The sequence below is a fragment of the Terrapene carolina genome, unplaced genomic scaffold (genome assembly GCF_002925995.2).
Source record: "Terrapene carolina triunguis isolate 2854851 unplaced genomic scaffold, T_m_triunguis-2.0 Scaffold42, whole genome shotgun sequence".
NCBI lineage: Eukaryota > Metazoa > Chordata > Testudines > Emydidae > Terrapene > Terrapene triunguis.
The window spans coordinates 50473533-50495806 of NW_020664393.1; the positions used below are offsets into that span (position 1 = coordinate 50473533).

At 38.2% G+C, this 22274-nt stretch overlaps 1 protein-coding gene across 1 annotated transcript in view; it reads left to right on the forward strand.

Moving 5' to 3' along the window:
* Window positions 1-22274, forward strand: part of TPO (thyroid peroxidase) — an 83251-nt gene that overhangs the window by 13429 nt on the left and 47548 nt on the right. Inside the window, exons 4-7 of the mRNA XM_024215792.1 lie at window positions 2459-2591; window positions 8604-8733; window positions 11663-11869; window positions 19629-20144. Coding sequence (XP_024071560.1) covers window positions 2459-2591; window positions 8604-8733; window positions 11663-11869; window positions 19629-20144 — 986 coding nt within the window. The remainder of the gene's footprint in view (window positions 1-2458; window positions 2592-8603; window positions 8734-11662; window positions 11870-19628; window positions 20145-22274) is intronic.

The window sequence follows — 22274 nt, forward strand, 5'->3', positions numbered from 1 at the left end:
GACACAGAAGGGTACCGTTTGTATCTTTTTCCTCTGGGGCACTGAGTTCCTGAAATACGTTTCCTCCAGACATGGAAGGACTTTTTACTTTTCATGGTGCATCAATTTTATGCATTTTATATGCTATTATCCTTGTTGCTACTTTTACTGTGTTTTATGTAATGCACTGGAAAGTTCAAAGTTGGAGAGTTGTCTAAGTAATTCAACATTATTATTAATATTTTATTTTAAGATGGGCCAAACCAACCCCCCTGGCATTTGGGATGTTTGAAATTCAGACCTAGATCCAAATATGTCATGACTTAATACCATCTCTATAAATAATAACATTGCAATAATATCTATTTTCTTTCTTAGTATTATAAATGCACCTTTTTTTATCGTTCAAGAGATGGAAGACATAGACTGTTGCAAACTAACATCAAGCACTACAGTTATCCCTCTCAGGTTTTTTCTTGGGAAATTCATGCCATACACATAAACTCAGGGCTTGTCTACGCTATCCCACAGTTCGGAATATGGGGATATGAATAGCAGTGCACACTGAAGTGCTATGCTGTAATTCCCTCCTGTGGAATGCACAAGCCCACCTCCTGACCTGATTGGCTTTGAGATCCTTAGCTCCAGGCCAGATCTCAACATCTGTATTGCTATTTGTGGCATGCTAGCTGGAGCCCTGCTAGCTTGAGTCTGCCTGCCTGGGCTGAGAGGCTCGCTCCCAGTAGACATACTCACACAGGCCCCAAGCAGGAGGGCTGTGAAGTCCCCAGACTTGAAGGCAGAGTTTACAGGCCAGGGAGGACAGGGATAAGAAGCACATAGCCCTGAGAAAGGGGGCTGTGAAATTGTGAAACTAAAAGGAGATTAACCTGAATGAAGTGGCCCCAAGAGAGGAGGAATCTTGTTCTTAAAGACTCTGGATGTAGGTGTATTATTCTCAGAACTCAGAGGAAAAACTGAGGCAGGGTGTCTGCAGGGCCATCCAAGGTCACAAGGTGACACTCTGGGACAGCACGTACCCACATGCTGCCTGATGGTGTCTAGATTCCAGCTTCTCCCCACCCGCCAATATTCTAATTCATTAATTATGTGTCCTCTCCACCCCCACATCTGTCCATTCTCCAGCCCATCAATTAATAATTGACTTTCCTAGCCCCGGTATCAATTCTACCCATCCAGCCCCACATCTGCCCCGAGTCCCCCAGCATCACCATTGATGCTCGTTCAGTTTTAAGGGTTCTTCACCCCTCTTTCCCCAGCCTGGGGGATGGGCAGCTGCATCAGGGTCCTCTTCACCCCTCTCCCCATTCCCAGGACTCATGTGAGAAGAGGGGGGAGAGCAGACTGACCCAGGAGGGAAAGAGGGGGCAGGATCAGAGCCACCTTGAGCTGTTGGACTCTTTCTGCACCCTCCTCTCCATCTTCCTCTATTGTTGGATGGTGTTGGATGCTTCTACTCTCCCTCCCCTCCCCAAAACCTTTTTTTGGCTTCTGAGGAGAAAGGAGTAGAGCTGTGCCTGCTTCCTGCAGCCACAATTATTGGCTGCCTTCCCTTTTCCCACCTCTTGCAGAAGAGCAGCCAGTCTCCAGCAGATCTGAAATTCATATGAGGGCTGGAATTTCTTGCTTTACCCTGAGGCTGGCTCCAAAAGGGGTTGAAATCACGACTCACAATGAACACTGATGGCCACTGGGCTCCATCTCTTGCCTGTAGCTTCTTCAGTGCAGAGGCATGGCTCTTGTTACATATGGAGGGGGTGTGGCTGCAGAGACCACAGGTCATGCTCCACCTCAGAGGGTGGGGCTCTGGGATCAGGGAGTTGTAGGCTGTGGTCACTGTTGTGTTGGAATGGCATTATGTTTCAATAAAGGAATGCAGTTGTTAATGACAAGCTTTCCATGCCTTCATAAAGAGAGCACCACACTCTTAAAGTGCAATGTTAGCTCCTTTCTGTATTTAGGTCAGCTCACCTGTAACTATATTGGCCCTAATTTTTCACTAACTTTTTGGATTCTTTCCTTTTTGTTTGTCATATGCCCAGTTCACTTTAGATATTGTTGTAAGTTTTATGCAGCTTCTCAGATCCCGGAAACTACAGTAATTTTTAATTAATTCAATTAATAATTTAACCAGTTCTAATAAAACTGCCCAGATCTAGTACCTAATAAATACTATATACCTTTTCATCTAGCCAGGGAGCAGAAATAATTCTGTGTATCTAGATGTTCAGGGATATATATGTATCAGGAAAGACGACTAGCTAAAATGGCCTTATTCGTATAAACTACATGGTAAATTACTTGTGAATAACAAATACAGTAGCAGAAATGATGGGGGTAACAGCCGACTAATGTTAACTTTTGTAATGGATTCTACTGTAACAGATACAACATTATTCTTTAACAAATAGAGCAAACAAACGGGTCATGTTGGGTTGGCTGGTTGTTTTTTTTCCAGATCTTTTATCAGCTGATTTGCTCAGCATGATTGCCAATATTTCTGGATGCCTGCCTTACATGCTGCCACCAAAATGTCCAAATAATTGCCTAGCCAATAAATACCGCCTCATCACTGGTGCCTGCAATAACAGGTATGTACCTTGTGTTGTTTTAGGACACAGTTCTCTTCCTGTTACTCATAAAAATATGTTTTTTGACACAGAAGAAAATGAAATGGTTACTTAAGTTCATGTTAGATTAAAGAAAACAATGAAGAAAGAAAAACCACTATAATATCTCCACGAGAAAAGAAAGAAAACAGTGTCTCCACTATTCAGTTTTTCTCATAGCTGTTCCCTAGCAGATAGACATCAAAGGTACAGTACAGATTTCTTACATGCAAATCACAAAGTGGTGTTAAAATGCTTGTGCATCAGAGCCTTGGTTGGCTGAAGGTTTTGGGACACATTCAAAACATTCAGTTGAACACGGTTTTGGATGAGGGAGAGGTGACTGGTCATCTTTGTATAATCTTTGCTTTGAGCCTCAGAGCACAGTACAGAGATTACCAGCCTGCCCCAAAATGGCTTACCCACAGTGAAAAGTTTCCTACATCTGGCGTTCAGTGAAGGGAATGCTTCCTGGCTTCTGAGACTGGTCAGCTTTTAAAGGGCCTGGAGCTTTACCGTGTCTGTGGACATAACCAACGTTTGGCTAACCAGGATGCTTGGTGAACGGAATTTCAGTTAAATAGTATTGTATCATATTTTAATAATTTGACCCCCAAAAATGATATATTGACTAGGCCTCTGTGAATTTCAAGAGCATAAACTCTTCAACAAGGCATTAAATCCCAGAATTCATATTTGCTAATATCTGAGTCTGCTACAATGGGACTTTACAATTGACTTTTCTTCCTGTCAAAGTTTTTATGTATAGCTCCTTCTCCCTAAAGGGCTTATTAACAAGAGCTTGCTTTTTTATTGATGAGGCCATTAGAAAAATTATGGCTGTGATTAACTTGCAGCTTTCACTATTCACGTGGCTCAGAAATAAATGTATTAACATTGCTGCTGGTCCAATTTAGTCTCCACAAACACTGAACTGCTCTCATGTCACAACACACTTCCTAACTGCATTTGATTGCTTACTTCTTATGGTAAGAAGAACAAAGATTTTCCAAAGTGCTAACTCAAGTTATCCAGCCAAAAGTTTTAAATAGCGAGAGGGATTTTACTTCAGAAGAATCACCTTGATTTGATTTGCAATGAAACTGGGGTGGGGGTAGAGATGTGTGTGTGGGGGGCGTGTTCCTTAGCTATCAAAGGGATTTGTGCCAAACTGAAAATTCCAAACAAAGAATTAACCTTGGTTTAAAAAAATGGTTTTATTATGGAATCAGTCAGTTTTGCCACATTTTTGCAAATGATCTTAAAGAGAGTTGTGTGGCAAGCTCTCTGATAAAAGTTGTGTAAAAGACCATCCTCAAATGCATCTACAACATAAGATCAAATATGTGTGTCAGTTGATCCCACTAGACGCCTATAGAATTGTTTAACATCTGAGATAGTACTTAATATTATAGTTGCAATTGATAACTCATTTAGTTTGGACACAGTGAGACTGACTCTCCACTATCTCGAACCTTGTGTAGTCATTTGCACACATACAAAGTGAGTATAAAATGCTACCATTCCTATTTAGTAATGTTTCACAGACACTTGGCACTAACCAACTACAAAAAAAAAAAGCCAGGCTGTGGAGAGTAAGGCTTTTAAAAGCATTGGGTCTCATGCGGTGTAAATCAGTGTGGCTCCATTGAAATACATTGAGCTATGTTCATGTATGGCAACTGAGGATCAAGCCCATTGCATTTCAATGTAAACAAGCTTCAAAGGTCTCAAAACACAAAAGTAAAAAAAAATTGTGTGAGTTTTATACAGGTATCTAATTTTTCCTAGCTCTACAGTTGCCTCTTTTGGGTTGATGATGTATCAGAATCATGTCAGTCCAGTCACCCATTAGTAGAATGCAATTCAGTCTTAGGTCAGTAAGTCAGAATAGCATTGCATGGTAATTTCAGTTTGGAACAGCTGTTTACTTGTAAGAGGAATCTAGTTAAGATGTACTTAAAAAGAAAATAGCAAATTTCTTCGATTGTAGCTGTGTGTTTGATTAATTTATCTGAAATATGTACAGTATGCATATTTGGAGCAAATAGCTTCGTTTATGGACTGTTTACTGAGCAACATTGAGATAACTTTACTTCACTGTGAAATCCTTCAAGCAAATGCATAATGTAGTAGGATTAAATGTCAGGTTTCAGAGTAGCAGCTGTGTTAGTCTGTACCCGCAAAAAGAACAGGAGTACTTGTGGCACCTTAGAGACTAACAAATTTATTAGAGCATAAGTTTTCGTGGGCTACAGCCCACTTCTTCGGATGCATATAGAATGGAAGATATATTGGGGTGATATATATACACACATGCAGAGAGCATGAACAGGTGGGAGTTGTCTTACCAACTCTGAGAGGCCAATTAAGTAAGAGAAAAAAAACTTTTGAAGTGATAATCAAGATAGCCCAATACAGACAGTTTGATAAGAAGTGTGAGAATACTAGGATTAAATGTAGGCTTGTGTGGCATCAGCCATTCCCAAATGTAGCATTGGCCACCCAAATAGATATTAACAGATTTACTGTCCTTAGCTTTGCTGTCCAAAAGTATGTGATGGGATAACTTATTGGGACAGACTTATTTTTTAATAGAGGGCATTGGGAGGAAAGGCATGTCTGAGCAATTATTTAGCTTTGTCTTGGTCCTCAGCTAAGTGGCACTGATCTGAGTACTTTGTATTGTTTAGAGAAATGGAAGGGATTTTGAAGATTAAGGCATTCCAGTTATGTTAGGAACAGGGAAGGATGGCTTAGTTGTTTATGCTTCATGGGCAGATCCTCAACTGGTATAATACAGTTTAGCTCAATTGATTTTAGTGGAGCTACATCATTTTACACTATCTGAGAATCTGACTCCTGTTCTGAAACCCCAGGAGCTACTGATTCAAAACTTGCCATATTATGTTTAGCCCTTTCCTTTTCCAAGGTAGATACATGAGTACTGCACCAGGGAGTTTACCATCTTGAATGAGATCTCATATTCCATGCTTTCATTGGATACTTCAGAGATTCTTTGTATTTTTTATATGAGCAGCGTTTTACTGAAGCATTGTTGGCCTGCACCTCCACTTTTCCCATTGTTCTGCAGTGCACTAGTTGATAGCAGAGAATGTTGCATTATCGGAAAATGTTGTTATCTCAAGGAAATTATTTTCAAAAGAGAGATTAGAACTTTCAAAGGCATCTAGGAGTTATAAACTCCAGCCAAAGTTAAATTTCAGTTAGGTGAATAACGTAGATAAACTGTTTAGAAAACGGTTCTTTTTGAAAATCATCATAAGCTCCATAATGCTTTTTTTTTCCTAGCTGAAAAGATGTCTTTAACTCCCCTGTATGTGTTGGGGACTGGGAGAATATCTCAGTCACATTTTTATTCTGCTATAATCAGTTTGAGTAGATTTTGAACTTTTCACTCAAGTGTAACTCAAACAGGAAATTCAGAATTTCTGTTTCAAATGTTTAAAAATAGCAGCTATGTAATTGTATTGGCAGCTGATGCAGGTGGAGTGAAAGGGCTGGGCATTCCCAAGGGCATCATGTGCAAATCTGATAAAATAATTTGTTTTCTAGCTCTAAAATCTAGTTATTACAGAAATGGGTAGTTAGGTTATTGTCTTTAACCAACAAAAGAATTTAATTATATAATTCTCATTCTTGCATCCTTATGGCCATTTATTCAAGTGCCTTTTTATGTAATAACGAAGGATCCATGCTTGCAGCTATTTCTTTATGCATCTCCCGAGTTGTGTCCCTGACATCTCAGAAAGATATGAAACATAGAGTCCTCCAGTAAAGTATTATATAATCATACCACATTAATTCAAATATTTCCTTTCTACATATTGATTCCAAAACCAGGCACACTAAAAAAAAATTGCATTCAAAAGATATAAATCCAGGTAATAAACTGCATCTTAAAACTTCAGGTCCCTTCTAAGGCACAACAAAACAAATTTTGAGCTATCCAAAAAAGTGTAATGCCAGTATGAGTGAGTGAAAAATCTCCACTTGACATAGAAGGAATCATATTTGATTACATCATAGGGATCTGTGAAACAGTAACCCTCTATTTCAACTGCCTGGGGCTAAATCCAGCTCACTTTATTCATGCAGAATTCCATGTACTTCAGGGGGAGTTTTGCTTGAATAATATAAACTGGATTCATCTCTGGATTTTTTTCACAGGGTCTTTTCTTTCCACATTTTGATCATAAATTGCCTTTTAATGAATTTTTCCAATGTGCTCAGTTTTGAAACAGCAGGTACTATTAAAATAAGTAGAAGTATAATATATGAATGCAGAGAATAGAGCAGGAATCCACAAATATAGAATTAAGTGTATTTGTTAAACAACACAGGCTTGATACACTGTTTAAGATGACATTAATTCCATCATTACATAATAATAAAAAGCATCTGAAAGGGATTTTACTGCAGTAACATTCTAGTGAGCTGGTAAAATATACAAGCAATCAGGAGAAAAATAACTGGTTAAGCAGTTAAATTAACATTTCATTATTTTTAATTGAGTGGAATAGCACTACACTATGTGCAGTACTTTATGGAATTTCAATAAAGACAAATCAACTGTAACTAATTTGAATGCTTTATTAAGGCACATTTCAACCTTCCAGTGTGAATTATTGCAGTTAATTAAGTGTATTACTGTCCCATATAGCTTTGCAAATTGAGCCACTTTGGTATGTTGAAGATCAGTGGAGTATTAATAAAATAATTGTTCCCCATTTAGTATCTCCATGGACATATAAATGTATGTGTAACACCCTGTAGTTCCACTTTCTGTCTCTGAACATTCCTAGTTCTTTGTGGCTGAGCCTTAGAATATCAGAGTAAACCTAATATGCTTTTAATATTTTATCTCTGCTTTTGAATATTGTGTGTATTTAGCAAGTTATGAAATGTACTAGATTGAGCATCCTAGACACCTACTGCCTTTTGCTACAGAACTGCACCAACTTTCTCATGATGCCCCACGAATGTGCCTCAACCCTACCCTGAGATTACCACCTCTATGGTGACAGGGAAATTCAGTTTCAATGCCTATTTAGTCCCTGGCTTTCAGGGATGCCAGTTGATCTGGATTGAGAGTGCTGAACTAATTTCACATGTGCCATTTCAGCATCATGAGATGGTCTGAAGCTGCAAAACATGAATCTGAATTTTAAATATCACAGATTGGGCCAGGGGGCAGTTTAGGGGATTTTAGATTAGTTCATTGTAAAAATAGGGACTGTTTACAGAATTAAGATCCAGAGTCACCAAAAATTCTGAAGATTTGATTTGGGTCTGTCTCTGCTTCTGACCTGCTTATTTTGAGCTCAGTTGCCAATTTATTGATCCAGCTAGTCTCACATCCTTTCTCCAATGTAAAGTATTTTGAATTTAAATGATAGGTAGATTAGATATGTTTATGATGGAAGGAGGACTGCCTGGGTCCAGTCCAGGCCTCAGTGGGGTTTTTGTCATTGACTTTATTGGAGCCAGGATTTCACCTTACATTTCTTCACTCCCAGTCATGATCCCTACTCTCTAAGATGTGTTGCCTCCCTACATCCTCACAAACACACTGATCATTCCTCTTCCCTCCAGCCTCACTCTTCCCTGCCCTAACTCCCAATTCCCAGCTCTAAACAAGAGCACTTGACGAAGGCCAGCAAGAGCCGTAACGTTTCTTTCCCTTTTTTTCTAATGAATGAGTACACAGTCTCGAAGTCCTTATGTGGGCAAAGCACCCATAGATTTTTAAAGGATAGTTGCCTAAGCTAGTAACATAAGTTAAGGCCCTGAAAATTTTTATTTTAGTAAATAAAGACTTTTTAGCCCTTCCTTTTAGTCAAGTTGGCTTTGGTATACCTGGTGTCTTTTCAGAGATCTTTTTAATAAATAGCCCAGTATAGGGAAACACACCAATATCTGATGAATATTTTAAAATAAGAACTGTTGGAAAAAAACATTTTATTTCCCCAGGGAACATCCTAGATGGGGAGCTTCCAACACTGCTCTGGCTAGATGGCTCCCTCCAGCTTATGAAGATGGAATCAGTCAGCCCAAAGGATGGAATCCCAACTTCTTCTTTAATGGATCTCAACTGCCATTGGTTAGAACACCCTGGAATCATTTGAAACACTTGCATTGGGCTACATGCATGCCTGGGACTGTAAAATATCTTTTAAATCAGTGAAGTTAAACTGCAGATGAATATGGTTCATTAGCACTTATGTCGACGAAACTTTTCTGAAAAAAACACCCCCCTAAGTGACATAAGATTTGCCGGCATAAGCGCTCGTGTGCACAGCGCTATGTTGGTGGGAGACACTCTTCCGCCAACATAGCTACCGCTCTCTCCTATCAACATAACATGGCTATATGAACAATCTTACGGCTGTGACACTGTAAGCTTGTAAGTGTAGACATGGCCTAAATTTTAGAATGGTGTGTTTTAATTAAGCATATATTCAGGAGTCCAACTACTGAGTCCTCTCTTTTTACTCAAACCTTACTTACATGACTTCAGTTGGAGTTTCTTTGAGTAAGGCTTTGGGCCATTATTAGATATTTAATTAGTACCTGAAGTCTAGGCATGGATTTGATATTTAAGAAAGAAGGCAAAGTCTTGGCAATTAAAACTTTAATACATATTCCAATAACTGCATCACAGTAGTGCATTCAGCATTTTATATCACCAGCACTTTGTCTGAAAATAGATTGGTAATGGTCTAGATTGAATAACTACTGAATTGAAATTTGCTCTGAGGTACTGCCAAACCAGATTTTCATGCAGTGCTTGTTTTATAAGAGTCTGTACTTGAGAACTGTGGAGAGAGTTGGGCCTATAAAGTGGCCAGTGGAGAATCCTACTCTATGTATATTTACAATTGTGTGGTCTTTTTAACGAACTTGGCTGAGGTAAACAGAGAGCCATTTACTCTGCAGCTGTGATAGTAACCTTTGAAAAAGAAATCATTAGTTCACTATAAGGAGAATATTACATGCACAGTAGTTACATAAGGCAGCTTCTGGGTGACAACATAAATGGGAAATGTACTGCAGGTAAATATATTGTTCCTTTATATACAGCAATACAATTTCTTTGCACATTAAGATAACACAATTGCACAAATATTACCAATATACCGTAATTTCATCTATTATGTAATTCAAACTACTAATGTAAGGAACCACTGCGATATTACTTGATGGATTTTGGCACAGCAAATTGTTATAATACAGAAGAGATGGCAATAGTGAAAGGTCTGAACCAAAACATTTATATCTGAAACTGGATGCAAACTTCCCTATGTTCAGTGGAGAGGGTTGGATTTGGTGTGTCTGGTTCAGGCTCATCTCAAATTGTCAGATTTACCCTTACTGCACTGACTCAGAAACCACAGTCTTTTGTTGTATTCACAGTCTTGTCATTTTACCCTTCACATATTTAATAATGATGGGAGACAGATTTTAGTGTTCATGTCACTTTCAAGTCCTTTTACAAATTAAATGACATCATAACTTTAAGCAGTACAGTGTGGGGTTTATAGATGAAAAACTGACATTTGAATGAGAAATTTTACAGTGGATGTTATCAATTACACATATTTCCAGGTTCATTAAGTCTTGTGCTAATGGGGTGAAACGCATTAAAACAAAGCTTGTACTATTGCATGGAATCTGACATACATTCAGCATAACACCAACAAGCTTCCCTCCCCCTTATATTTAGCTACACTTTAAAATACCATACAATATACGAATATGAAATTAGTGCCATGTAAAAAAATATAGATTTTCTATGCTGTTTTTTTGCAGATTTCAGTAATTTGTGTTCTTTTATTTATTATAAGTTACTCTTTAATAGCAGAACATGCAGAGTCAAGGTAAAGGATAAATATTAGAATTATCATAAGACAGAATATTAGAAGACAGTGTAGCTCAAGGCCATCTCCATGGTCATTTACAATGCAGAGTTACAGTGATATGAAAACCTTTGTCAGTAAATTACAGTGAACCACAGATGGCCTCTGTGCTCCTGTGAGTAAGTTACTCCCATTTGGGAGACTGGAAATGCCTCCAATGTGCACTTTCAATGAATTCTCCCCCATTCCTGTGTTGTGGGGTAGAGTTTCCCACCAACTTGCAATCCTGCAAAACAGCTGGGGTTTTGGGCCACAGACCCCCCGCCATCTGCACAGAGGGTGTGTGCCACTGTACTGTCTCCCAGCCTACTATTTCTGTGCAGTTCTCTCAGCAGTATGACACAGCAGGCTGCTGTCCATGAGAGGATCTTTCACAGCCCCAAAGAGAAATCTGTGAAAGATAATGTTGGCTCAGTCAGTATTAACTTGTGTTGGTTTGCCCTGATGGTTTTGGTTGGGTGAGGAGGCAACTATGCCATGTTGAGTAAGCATCCCCTCAAGTAAATCTCTCAGAAGGGCTTCTGCAGAGTTGAGATAAGGAGCATGTTGAGGAGCTGGCTATCCCCAACAGCCAGATTCACTGGGTCTTGACTTCCTTCTGCCTGGGAATATTGAGTGGAACATTTGGGTCTCTGTTTGGTACCTAAAATGCTGTGCATGTGAATAGCTTGTATGGCATGGAGCAGTGTGAAGCCCCAGTAACTCCACTAATTGGAGGCTGCCCTGCTAACACTGCACCTTTGTTAAAGGACTAGAAAACAGAACAAATAGAATGAAAACTTTTTAGACATTGTAAAAGAAAACATGTGAGATTCAAAAGACTCAGAAAAGAAACTGATCAGAGATGTGCTACTTTTTGGTAACTACACAGAAAAACTCAGCTGAAATATCTTTGAACCTGCTTTGTGGTACTGACATCTCAACTTTTGAACAAGAATATCATACTGTCAGTGTCTTTTTAAAACAAGCCATTAGAAGTACTCCACAACATAAAATATCCTGGCAAAAGTGATAGCTTTTATCACTACTTCCTCTGCCTTTTTAGTGTTTTATCCGTATGTGAAAGGTAAATAATATTTGGCATACCAGATAAATTAGCTCTTTCTTTCCTAGGTTCGTGAAGTGACAAGAAAAATTATTCATGCATCTAATGAGGCTGTTACGGAAGACAATCTATATTCTGATATCATTATGGTGTGGGGACAATACATAAGTCATGACATTTCATTCACACCTCAGAGCACAAACAGAGCTGCCTTTCTAAGAGGAGTAGAATGCAAGATGCCATGTGAAAACCAAAAATCATGTTTTCCAATAAAGGTATGATTTAAAATCCATTTGTTCAAGAGAAGCACTAGTTGGCAAACAGGTAAAGTAGATTGTGAGAGAATGGTCAAGGGATTTGACAGATCATTCAGAAATAACAAAGCAAAAAATAATAGAATATTTGCAATCCGACATCATTAATTAATGATGCAGGAAGGCAGATATATAAAAAGATATATAGAGAGATAATCCTATAATCATCTCCACATATAGGTAGATAAAAGTAGGATATCAAAGATATTTAGTACAAATATAATGATTTTTAGCTGTGGGGTTTATGTAGTAGAGAATTCATCTTATCAGGCAAGAAAAAATGTTGTTACTATTTTCAAGTATCAAGGTTTTGAATTCCAGTGAGGAAAGTAGGAAAATAGTCATAAATAATTCTCTTTTTAAACTGTTACTCAGCTAAAGTGCAGTAATTTTACCCTGGGAAGGCAAGGATATTTCCATCAGCTAATACAAACTTTTGAAAGGAGGCGTGTTCTAACTATGTGGCTAAAATGATCTTCAGAGTTTTGCAGAAACTTACATACATGGGGGTCATTGCTTTTGAGAAGATGGAAAAAGTTGGACTTCAGGAGCTAGTTATTTCCTAGTAGGAAAAGAAATGAGCTGGCATAGATACACGATTCTGTACCATGCCTGATGAATTTATAAGTAAGATAATTCTTTCATGCAGATGATAGGTAGCAAACTCGAAATACAGCTTGAAACTCACTAATGTACTGTCATGGAGCCTTACAATTCTACATGCTGTCCCGCAAGGATGTTCCCACTCCCACCCACCCCATGTTATGAATAACACTGAGTTGTCCACACACACACACCAGAGCTTCAGTAAAGAATTTCATGTTCCAACCCTAAAACCGGACTTCAATCCTGTGACTGCTTCTACTCTGAAGGCACTGCTTCCACTCCTGTACAGAGCTTCCTTGTGATAAATTATGGATTCCCCCAAGACACAAGACTTGGTTATCTATTGCCCTGCACCTTGTGCAGTTTTTGATGCTATTGCAAAGTAGCCCACTTTGCATTCATCTATCACTTGCATAAATGACTACATGGTGCAGGGCAATGGATGATCAGATCCATAGCCTTCTGAGTAGCAAGTGAGGCTGTTGGGGAGATCATGGAGGGAGTTTTAGACTGTTTAGATGTTGAAAATAAGTTTTAGATTAATATCCTAACTTTTGGATTCTTTTCTTGTCTAAGCTAATGTCATCTGAGCCTTTAAATCTGTTGAGTTTTGCCCACCTCTATTCTTCATTGTTTTTTTGATTAATCCAAACCAATGACAGTGACATTTATTGTAACGATATCTGGAAGCAGTTTGAATATTTTACTCATTCTATTGATGTGCTTCTTGTCTGGCAGTTCCTTTCCATTAGCATGAGGTAGATACAGTAGAACAGCAATCATCTTGAGCAGAGTCTCCCATCCACCCCCGATTTTCTTTTTTTAATTTCTCAGGTAAGAGGCTCCTAAGAGATGTGTCCTTATCATCTTGAATCTGTTTCTTCTTGTTAATTGTACTCCTCAGCATTACTTGACATTTTCACCTGCCAAGACATATCAAACATGCCATGACACGTCTCCTGGGAAGTTAGAAAAATGTGCATTTTGAAAATTTCAAATGAAGATGGTTCATTTTTCTAATGGACCCTGTTATGTGCAGAGTGTTTATAACCTGAGTTTTACTTTCTTACAAAGTTTTAAAGACTTTGAGGGCAGTAGCTGACATTTCCTTAGAACAAAAAGGCACATTAATTAAGCAATTTTGAAGCTCTCCTTTTATAACATGTAAGTACATCCATATCCATTAGATTTCTCGGATTTAATACCAGTTTAAGCAGTGCAGATGAAGATGGATGTACTTCTACTTCTGAGTTATATGCCAAGTACTTTCCATGCACTTTTGTCCAGGCAATAGGAAACATTACACAAAGCAGTTCTTTACTGTGACCAGATGAAGCATTTTTCTAACTTTGAAAAAGGAGCTTATAAAATTTCCCTCAAGAATCAGCTTTCTCCTGAAAGCTAAACTAGTTTTTTTTCCATTTTGAAAAGAAAAAGAAAAAGAAAAAAAAAAACCCACGTAACAAACTGTCACATTCTGAGGTACAGTCCAGACCAGTGATGGGTTGTGTCACTGTTTGTCCATAACCTTGGGAGCCTCACAATGCTTTGCTGTTATAACTCCCAACCAGCCTACCAGGATACCCTCAGTGTCTGTGTACTAGACATTCCTGGTTCAGAAGCTCTTACCCCAGCAGCCTGTCTACAGCCTGACCCCAGCAGCCTTTGTTACTTTGGGCAGGGTGAGCCCAACACAATCCCAATTCCAAATTTTCCCAAAACGATGTGCTATGTCCAGCCCTCTCCTGGAAAGTAGAGAGAAATAATATGGGTTTTTTTTTTGTTCCTTTAAAGACACAAAAGCACATCACAGCTTATTTACTTAACTAAGGGTAAATATAACCTTCCCATTAAATAGAGCACTGAGTTGGTTTATGGTAAAATTGAATACATTTATTAACGAAATATAAATAGGATTAAGTGAGTTCAAGCTTAAGGAATGAAGATAGAAAAGGTTACAAGTAAAACAAAACAAAATACGGTTCTAAAGGTCTAAACATTAATCTAGCAAGATACAGGCTTTGTTCAAGATGTTTTTCTCACCCGTCATTCTTCTTTCCAGCATTGGCTGACTTCCCCTCAGTCAGCACTTTTCACAAAAGTACAAGGTTCTGGCTTCCCTTGCCTTCCTAGGTGAAATAGTTTTGCCTAAGCAGGGTTTTCACCCCCTTGATTGAAGGACCATCTTTCTCAGCTTGCAAGGGCTCAGTTCCCTAGTGATAGATGTCAAAGACAGGGCCGGCTGCTTCGGGCAGCAAAAAACCTAGAGCCGGCCCTGGTCAAAGATGGGTTTTGTCCTCACTTCTATCTTCCATAGTTCAATTAACTTGTTTCAGGAGGCAGGATGACCTCATGCTGTTCCTCTCTTCCTGTGGGTTGGCCCCCACCCCGTAAGTTTTTTATGGAAATGGGGCTTCCGTTGTTTCTGATTCCATAATACTTAATTAGAGACAGGTAAGTAGTTGTGACATTTGCTCCTGTCTGAGCAGACTGTACAACCTAATATCAATGAGTATCTGTAATTCCTTACATAGTGCTAATACATACAGTTCACAATTATATTTATCACCAGTGTTTCTTTAGCTTTCACTAAAGACCTTATTCGATATGCTTTTATACTACAGTAATATTGTATACAATCAGTTGATTCAATTTCATATCACTTGAGGTTCAACCTCCCCATCTTTATAAGCCAGTAAACCTTTGCAATTAATTCTTCTGAAAAGTAAAACCCAGACCAAACTTCTCTCTCCTGCTGGGTGCAGATTTCATGTTGTCCTCTCTCCCACCTGCTAGCATTATGTTTGCTTCTATCCCCCATCAGCCCGATGGGTCTGTTTACTGCCTATACATGAACTGAGGTAAACACACATTCTTATGTTTAGAATAGACCTGTTAAATAACTCTTCCTTATATACCTGGTTCAAACATATTTTAGTTAGTTTTAATTCCAGAATATATCCATAACTCATAACTCATTGTGTACATATATCATACAAGAATATTAATGATCAGTAAGTTATTAGTTTTCAAGTGATATCTCAAAACGCATATTTTGTAATGTAAGTACAGAATTCATAAATGTTAAGGCCAAAAAGAACCATTACGGTCATCTAGTATGACCTCTTGCATAACTCAGGCCACAGAATTTCATTTGATTCCTGCATCAAGCCCATAACTTCTGGTTGAGTTAGTTCATATCTTTCAGAAAGATGTAAAGGGATCACTTCATCCAGTACTGGGATGGGATACCACAGCTGTTTTAACAGAGCACTATAACTCTTTGGGACAGGAAGAGGTGGGAAATATTGTATCCAGAAACACAGGCTATGCAAAGAAATCTCTCTGAGATGTAATTAAATGGAGAAACCTGGCTATAAAAAACAGGAGTTTTCCTTTGTATCTTTCTCAGTAGAGATGTGCCAGAGTTGTTTAGATTTTTTCTGAGCCCAGCAGCCTTGTGTACAGTTGCTATCTGTGCCTGTGGTATCCACTAAATGAACTGCAGTAGTCAGAACTATTCATCCTAAACCAGTCTAATTGAAATATATTCAGCCTTTTGTTTTAGAAAGGTACGTATTAAAGAGGTTGCAGTCTTAATTTTCTAAGACCTACCTGGGCTTTCTGTCTCTCGTTTTTTTTAAATTAATCTCTCCTGATTTGAGGGTTAGGTATAGGGAATCTCTTTCAAACCACTAGAATGTTTCAAAACAGAAGAAACCTATTCAGTATGACCACTACAACCCCGACTGATTCCTGCATGGAGCCCTTTCAACAATAAATGACAAAAATCACCAGCATAATTTATATCTTTAAAACAGCATCGGCTGTAAAATAGACCCATAATTAAATGGATGGGGAGATTGAGATGCTTTTTCACCCTCAATGGTCACTTCAGGTCAGAGTCAAGGCACAATGAAGCATTATTAGGGCTTCCATAGTGTACTCGTTCTGTCCTGGTTTATTATTTATTGTATTACAGTAGTTTCTAGAGACCCCAACTGATATCCCCAATGTCCCATTATGCTAGACACTGTACAGAGATATAATAAGAGATAGTTCTGAAAAACTTACAATCTAAATAGACAAGATACAAAAGGTGAGAAAGGAAATTGAGGCACAGAGAGTTGAGATAACTTGCCCAAGGTCACCTAGCAAGCTAGTATCAGAGCCAGAAATAGAATTTAAGTCTGTCTTCTGAGCCCTGGACTACCCTGCCTCTCAGAATCTCCTGTACATAAACAGAGAATTTGAGTTATCCTTGCTATCAATATAGAAAACTTCCACAAACCCTGAATTCCTTTTAAAAAAACTGCAACAAACACTTCTCTTCGTGTGGTCACTTTCCGCAGAACCAATTCACTATAGGAGTTAGACAATGCAGTGCATTGAAACAATTCATGGCTTTCATTCTGCTACACTTCACAATCAGCATGTTCTTTTCTGCATTTATAATATAATTTTAAGTTTATGTGCAGCTGACCCAGGAAAGCTACCATAGCCAGGCTGGGTGGGGTTTTTTTATTTTTTGTTTTGCTTTGTTTTGTTTTTTACCTCCTTAATTATTCTTTGCAAAGAAATGGATTGATAGGAATATTCTTCACTGATTTTAGAGAGAAATGCCATTTTATATTCATTTCAATAAAAAACTATTTTTTTCCCGGTCATGTTTGATATCATTTGAAAAAATAACATAAGAAACCTTCATTTGCACATTGAGCTGCTGGCTGCACACTACTTAGCCCATGAAAAAGAAAAGGACTCATTATGCAGTTCTGCCAGTCCCTTAATGTTCATTACTGCTGCTTTCCTCCACTGGAGCACAGAATGATCTGAATTAAAATTGCAGAGGCAGTTAACCAAAGAATATTCACTGTGAACTTCACAGACTCTTGGTCTGTTTTGTTGTGGTCCTCTCTGTTTACTAAGTTAAAGGCCAAACATACATTTCTTTCAATTATAGCCAAACTCTTCCAATCCTTTCCTGATAACTAGAAGCAAGAGGTGGTCAAATGCAGACAGCGCTCTGTAGCTGTCAGTCTCAGAAGAAACTGTATTTGGAATAGAAACCAAGCCCTTTGCCCACCCTACCAACTTCAGGGAAGCAGAGACCACCATAGCAGCAAGAGACTTAATAATGGGGACAAACTCTAGACTAGAAACCCAAGGGAAAATAAATAATTGATTTTAACAACTGAAGGAACAAACAGCAAAATAAACAAAATATATGTTTACTCACAAAATATAATAACCTACCATTGAAATTATCCTACTTAGCTAATGGGGAAAGAAGTGAGAGGATTTCTTAAGCAGGCAGGTTTTAATAGGCTTAGAAAATAAACACGTATTGTTTTAACATGATGATAGCACTCCCTACAGTGATGAGCTTTCAGTAGTTAGAAAAATCTATTTAACAAATGAGATAAAAATACCAGCACCATGTAAAGCTGTTAAGCTCCGTTCCACAGTTCCCGTTAGCCTTTTTTCACCCCTCTTAAATCAGATTTTATTTCCATAACCCCCAAAGAGACTTCTAGCTTCTATGATCTCCCTCCAGCCCCTCCACACCTCTTTGATCTTTTCACAGGATATTCCAGCTGTCTCAAATTTGTGCACATGTCAACACTGGTTTTGGAGCCTGCTGAACTAACTTGTTTAAATAACAAAAGTCTAAGCAAAACAATGTAGAAATTTGAAAGGTAATTATATCACCTTGTAGGATGTCTGCAACATTAATATGTCTATCCGTGCTTCTTTGCTGCTATAGTATTTGTTTGAAAATTTAACAGCAAACAAATAGGATGAAAAGAAAAAGCGGATTAGGTCAGGTGTCTCTTCAAAGCGGATGTGTTTTACTTTATCAAACGTCTGCAGATGGTTACCCTCTGGGGGATATTTCAGCAGCTTCAGTAAGTGGTACCTGTACTTTCTTACCAATGGTAAAAGATCAATGGGTAAGAAAGTATAGATTTTCCCAAAAGTTCATAATTGCGTATTCTTTGAAACTCAAAATCATGTTTTTAACAGCAGTTTTCATTGGAGGTGTGTATTTTTAAACTCCGGGGCTTGACACATCCTTTTTATGGCTCACTATGTCTAATTACACTGTGCGTGGTGATCTGTTAGACTCTGGAAATGATGGGAGTTTCAAAAAAACTGCAGTTCATAAAAGCAACTCTGTATTAAACAGGGCAGATAGACTTCAGACATTCTGAAACATGATTGTTTTTATTTTAGTGATTAATTTTATTTTCTTAAACAGAATAGCTGACTCAGAATTTCTTCTAAAATGTAAAGAAATCCTGTCCTCCTCTGCCTGTTGATTAAGAAGTTCAGGGGAGAGGCCTCCATGGTGCACACCTGCTAATCAATTCACAAAATGTCCAGTTAGGGCATAATCCCAAACTCATTGAAGTAAAGGGGATGTTGATGTCATTTGACATCACAGCTTCTCCATATATTTCATTGATTTCAATGGGCTTTGGATCAGGCCCTAACTGAGGCGAAGTCTCCCTGGTCCACGTGCACTGTACAAAGACGAGCTCTCTGAAGCAAGAGCTTTTGCACAGTCCTGCTCCGGACTATGGGCACCTTCACTACATCTGAGTGTAGGCAGCTAGGTTAGCTGCACATGCGCAAGCAGCATGGCTTTCTGAATTGAGAAAACTCATGCAAAATCTGTTATAGCACGCAACGTTCAATGATTCATAACTTGATCATGTCAAAAACAATTTTTACCAGAACTCACAGGCAATTCTCTTCAGTGAGACCTGTTTGATGATGAATTTCATGGGTTTAATTCAGTCATAGAATTGTTCAGAAAACATAGCAGTAAATTGTTTTTTTAATGGAGAAAGTATATTTTTTTCACTCTGCCTGTTCTCAAAAATGGCTAGACCATTTTTGCTCAAACTTCAAAAACATATGTACACAAATAAAGAACACAGAGACAACCCTAGAAAACTTTAGTCCAGAAAAAAGGTGTTTCAAAAAGATATGAACAACTGAAATTTAGGGTTTAGAATGGAAACCTTTATGGAACCCTTAGTGCAGTAGTCACTTCCAGTCCAGCTATGTTATTTTCACTGCAGAAATTGTCTATTTTATTACACAGGTATTTGCCAATGATACGCTATCGACAGGAAGAGAGTGCATGCCTTTTTATCGTTCATCTCCTGCATGTGGCACTGGTGATCATAGCATTCTCTTTGGAAATCTATCAACATTAAAGCCAAGAGAACAGATCAATGGTTTAACCTCTTTCCTTGATGCTTCCACTGTCTATGGCAGCACACCTGCTGTGGAAAACAAACTAAGGAATTTTACAAGCAAAGAAGGCCTCCTTAGAACAAATGTGCGATATTATGAGAATGATCGGGAATACCTGCCTTTTGTAGACCAGGTCCCATCTCCCTGTGCACAAGACCCTAACTCAGATGAAGCTGAAAGGATCGAATGCTTTATGGCTGGGGACAGCAGGTCTAGTGAAGTAATCTCATTGACAGCTATGCACACCTTGTGGCTGCGAGAACACAACCGCCTGGCTAAAGCACTGAAAAAACTGAACAGACATTGGAGCTCGGAAACAGTTTACCAAGAAGCTCGCAAAATTGTTGGTGCTCTACATCAGGTTGGCTGACTAGTTAATTGTCAATTTATTGCTATGGCTTTGCTATGATTTAATTAGGCACAAAACTGAAAATGTGTTTTCATGAGCTGAATAGCTTTTTGAGGGTCATGTTACCTTCCTTGCTGTCTCTATTTTCAACTTCAGATTTTTGGTGTCAGATTTTCATTCTTTTCTCAGACGTCTTGATATTTAGATTCCTTTGTTTGTTCAGATGCCACGCCTCTCTGCTGTCATTTTTTCTGGCATCTTTTTCTGCCCTTTCTAGCTGCATTTCCTCTTTCCTCAGACTTTTCCTTCTATTTATTCTACTGAGGTCTCTTCGCTCTTTCTGGCTCTCTCTTCTTTATAGTAATTTTGGGAAAGGAAGCAAGTAAAAAGTAGGTAAGTCTCCCACAGTGCACAAAAGTTTGTCTTTCTAATGCAAAATCTATAAACAAATATTCTCCTTCCATAAAAAGAGTATAAGCTTCACACTACCAAACTAATGCATAAACCCCTAGGGAAGGGCATAGACTTTGAGCCCTAAAACTTGGGAAGGAGAAATCAATATGGAAAATAACAAAGCAGACAGGAAAGTAGAGATACAGAGTTTCATATTAAATCAATAAGTAGAAGTCTTCATAATTAAACTGAAATTCTAAGATCCACCAGGGTTTCACTTTCAAGCATAATAATCTTCTACATTAAGATACTCTTATGAGATATTTTGTTTTCATTTTACTTTCAAATATAATGTCTCTCCCAACCATTCCATTGTGATTTGAAAAATCTATCCTTAGATTACAGAGTGTATTTATTGATTCACAAACAAGTAGAGCAAATATTGCATCCAGGTATCCAAATCAAGTAAAAACTCTTTATGTTACCAATGCACTCTAGACTATGAATTTGGACATGAACATTATATTTAGGTCATAAAACTAACTTTTCTTTAGCAGTTTTCCAGTGAGGAAAATGGTTATTTCTCCTTGTTCACACTGATCCAGTCTCTATGTTATAATCCATAGCACTGGATCTGAAATATCAGGTTTGGAACACTTTGGAAACAACAGGCTTGTCACACAGTCTCTAATTGCTAGCAGCTGAAATATTTGTGACACCAGATTGTGGATTTTTCTGAAGAGTAATAGGGAGAAAAACAGACTTTAATGATCATGAAAAAATATTGCTTTCCTTCCACCTGAACTCTCTGTTTGCAGTAAACATGGAATGAGTCCTTCAGGAAACCATGTGCATTTGATGTGAGACTACTGGTTGCACGAAGAAAGAATACACATAGAAAAATAACTCTTTTTATTTGGAATCAGTATGTAATCTGTCTATTTTAGATAGTCAGGCCATTAGCCTCTCTTCCAGCTCTCCCAAGTCAATTCCTCTCTCTTAAGTGTATTTTTTGTTCTAAAATCATTGTGTGAACAAGCTCAGACTGGTTCTTGGTACTAGTTAGAAGAAAAGAGCAAATCAGAAATCCCAAAACTAGGCTTCTGTGCACGCTGATGTTAGTGGGTAGGAATATGAAACATCATGCCCTTAAACAAAATAGTTTGCACAAGGCATTATTCTTTATGACTCTGGGCTACTTATTATCTCTACCAGTATCACAAACTAATGAGATCAGCCTGTGGCATATGAGTAATATTTTTGAGCTGACCTATCCTATTTAAGGACACTCATTCAGTGGATGTAATTGTAGTAGCTTTATTAGAGTGTTATAATAACTAGAGCACAGGCAAAAGCTATGGTTGGAGTTGTCTAAAACTTCCATTCCAGGATTCTATATTCAGTTGCTCTAACTTTCTAAGATTTTCATCTTTTTGGCTGAATATGTCCAGGTCTAGTCTCACCCTGAGGGTGCATATTTATGGAGAGCTTGAACAAAACCAGTTCATCCTTTTTTAAAAAGGAATACGATTTTTTTAAAGCACTATTTCCATTAGATTTTTTTTTCAATGTTACTTTTTAAACAGCTCTACTGACAAGCAAACAGAAGTCGAAATTTGACATTAATACAGCCCTTGGAAGAGACTCGTGCCTTTCAAGGTTCTGGGGGTTTGATTTGGTTTAGTTATGGAGATTGGGAAAGCATGTTTCACACAAGTGGAGTAATTTGTTTAAACCATAGCAATACTT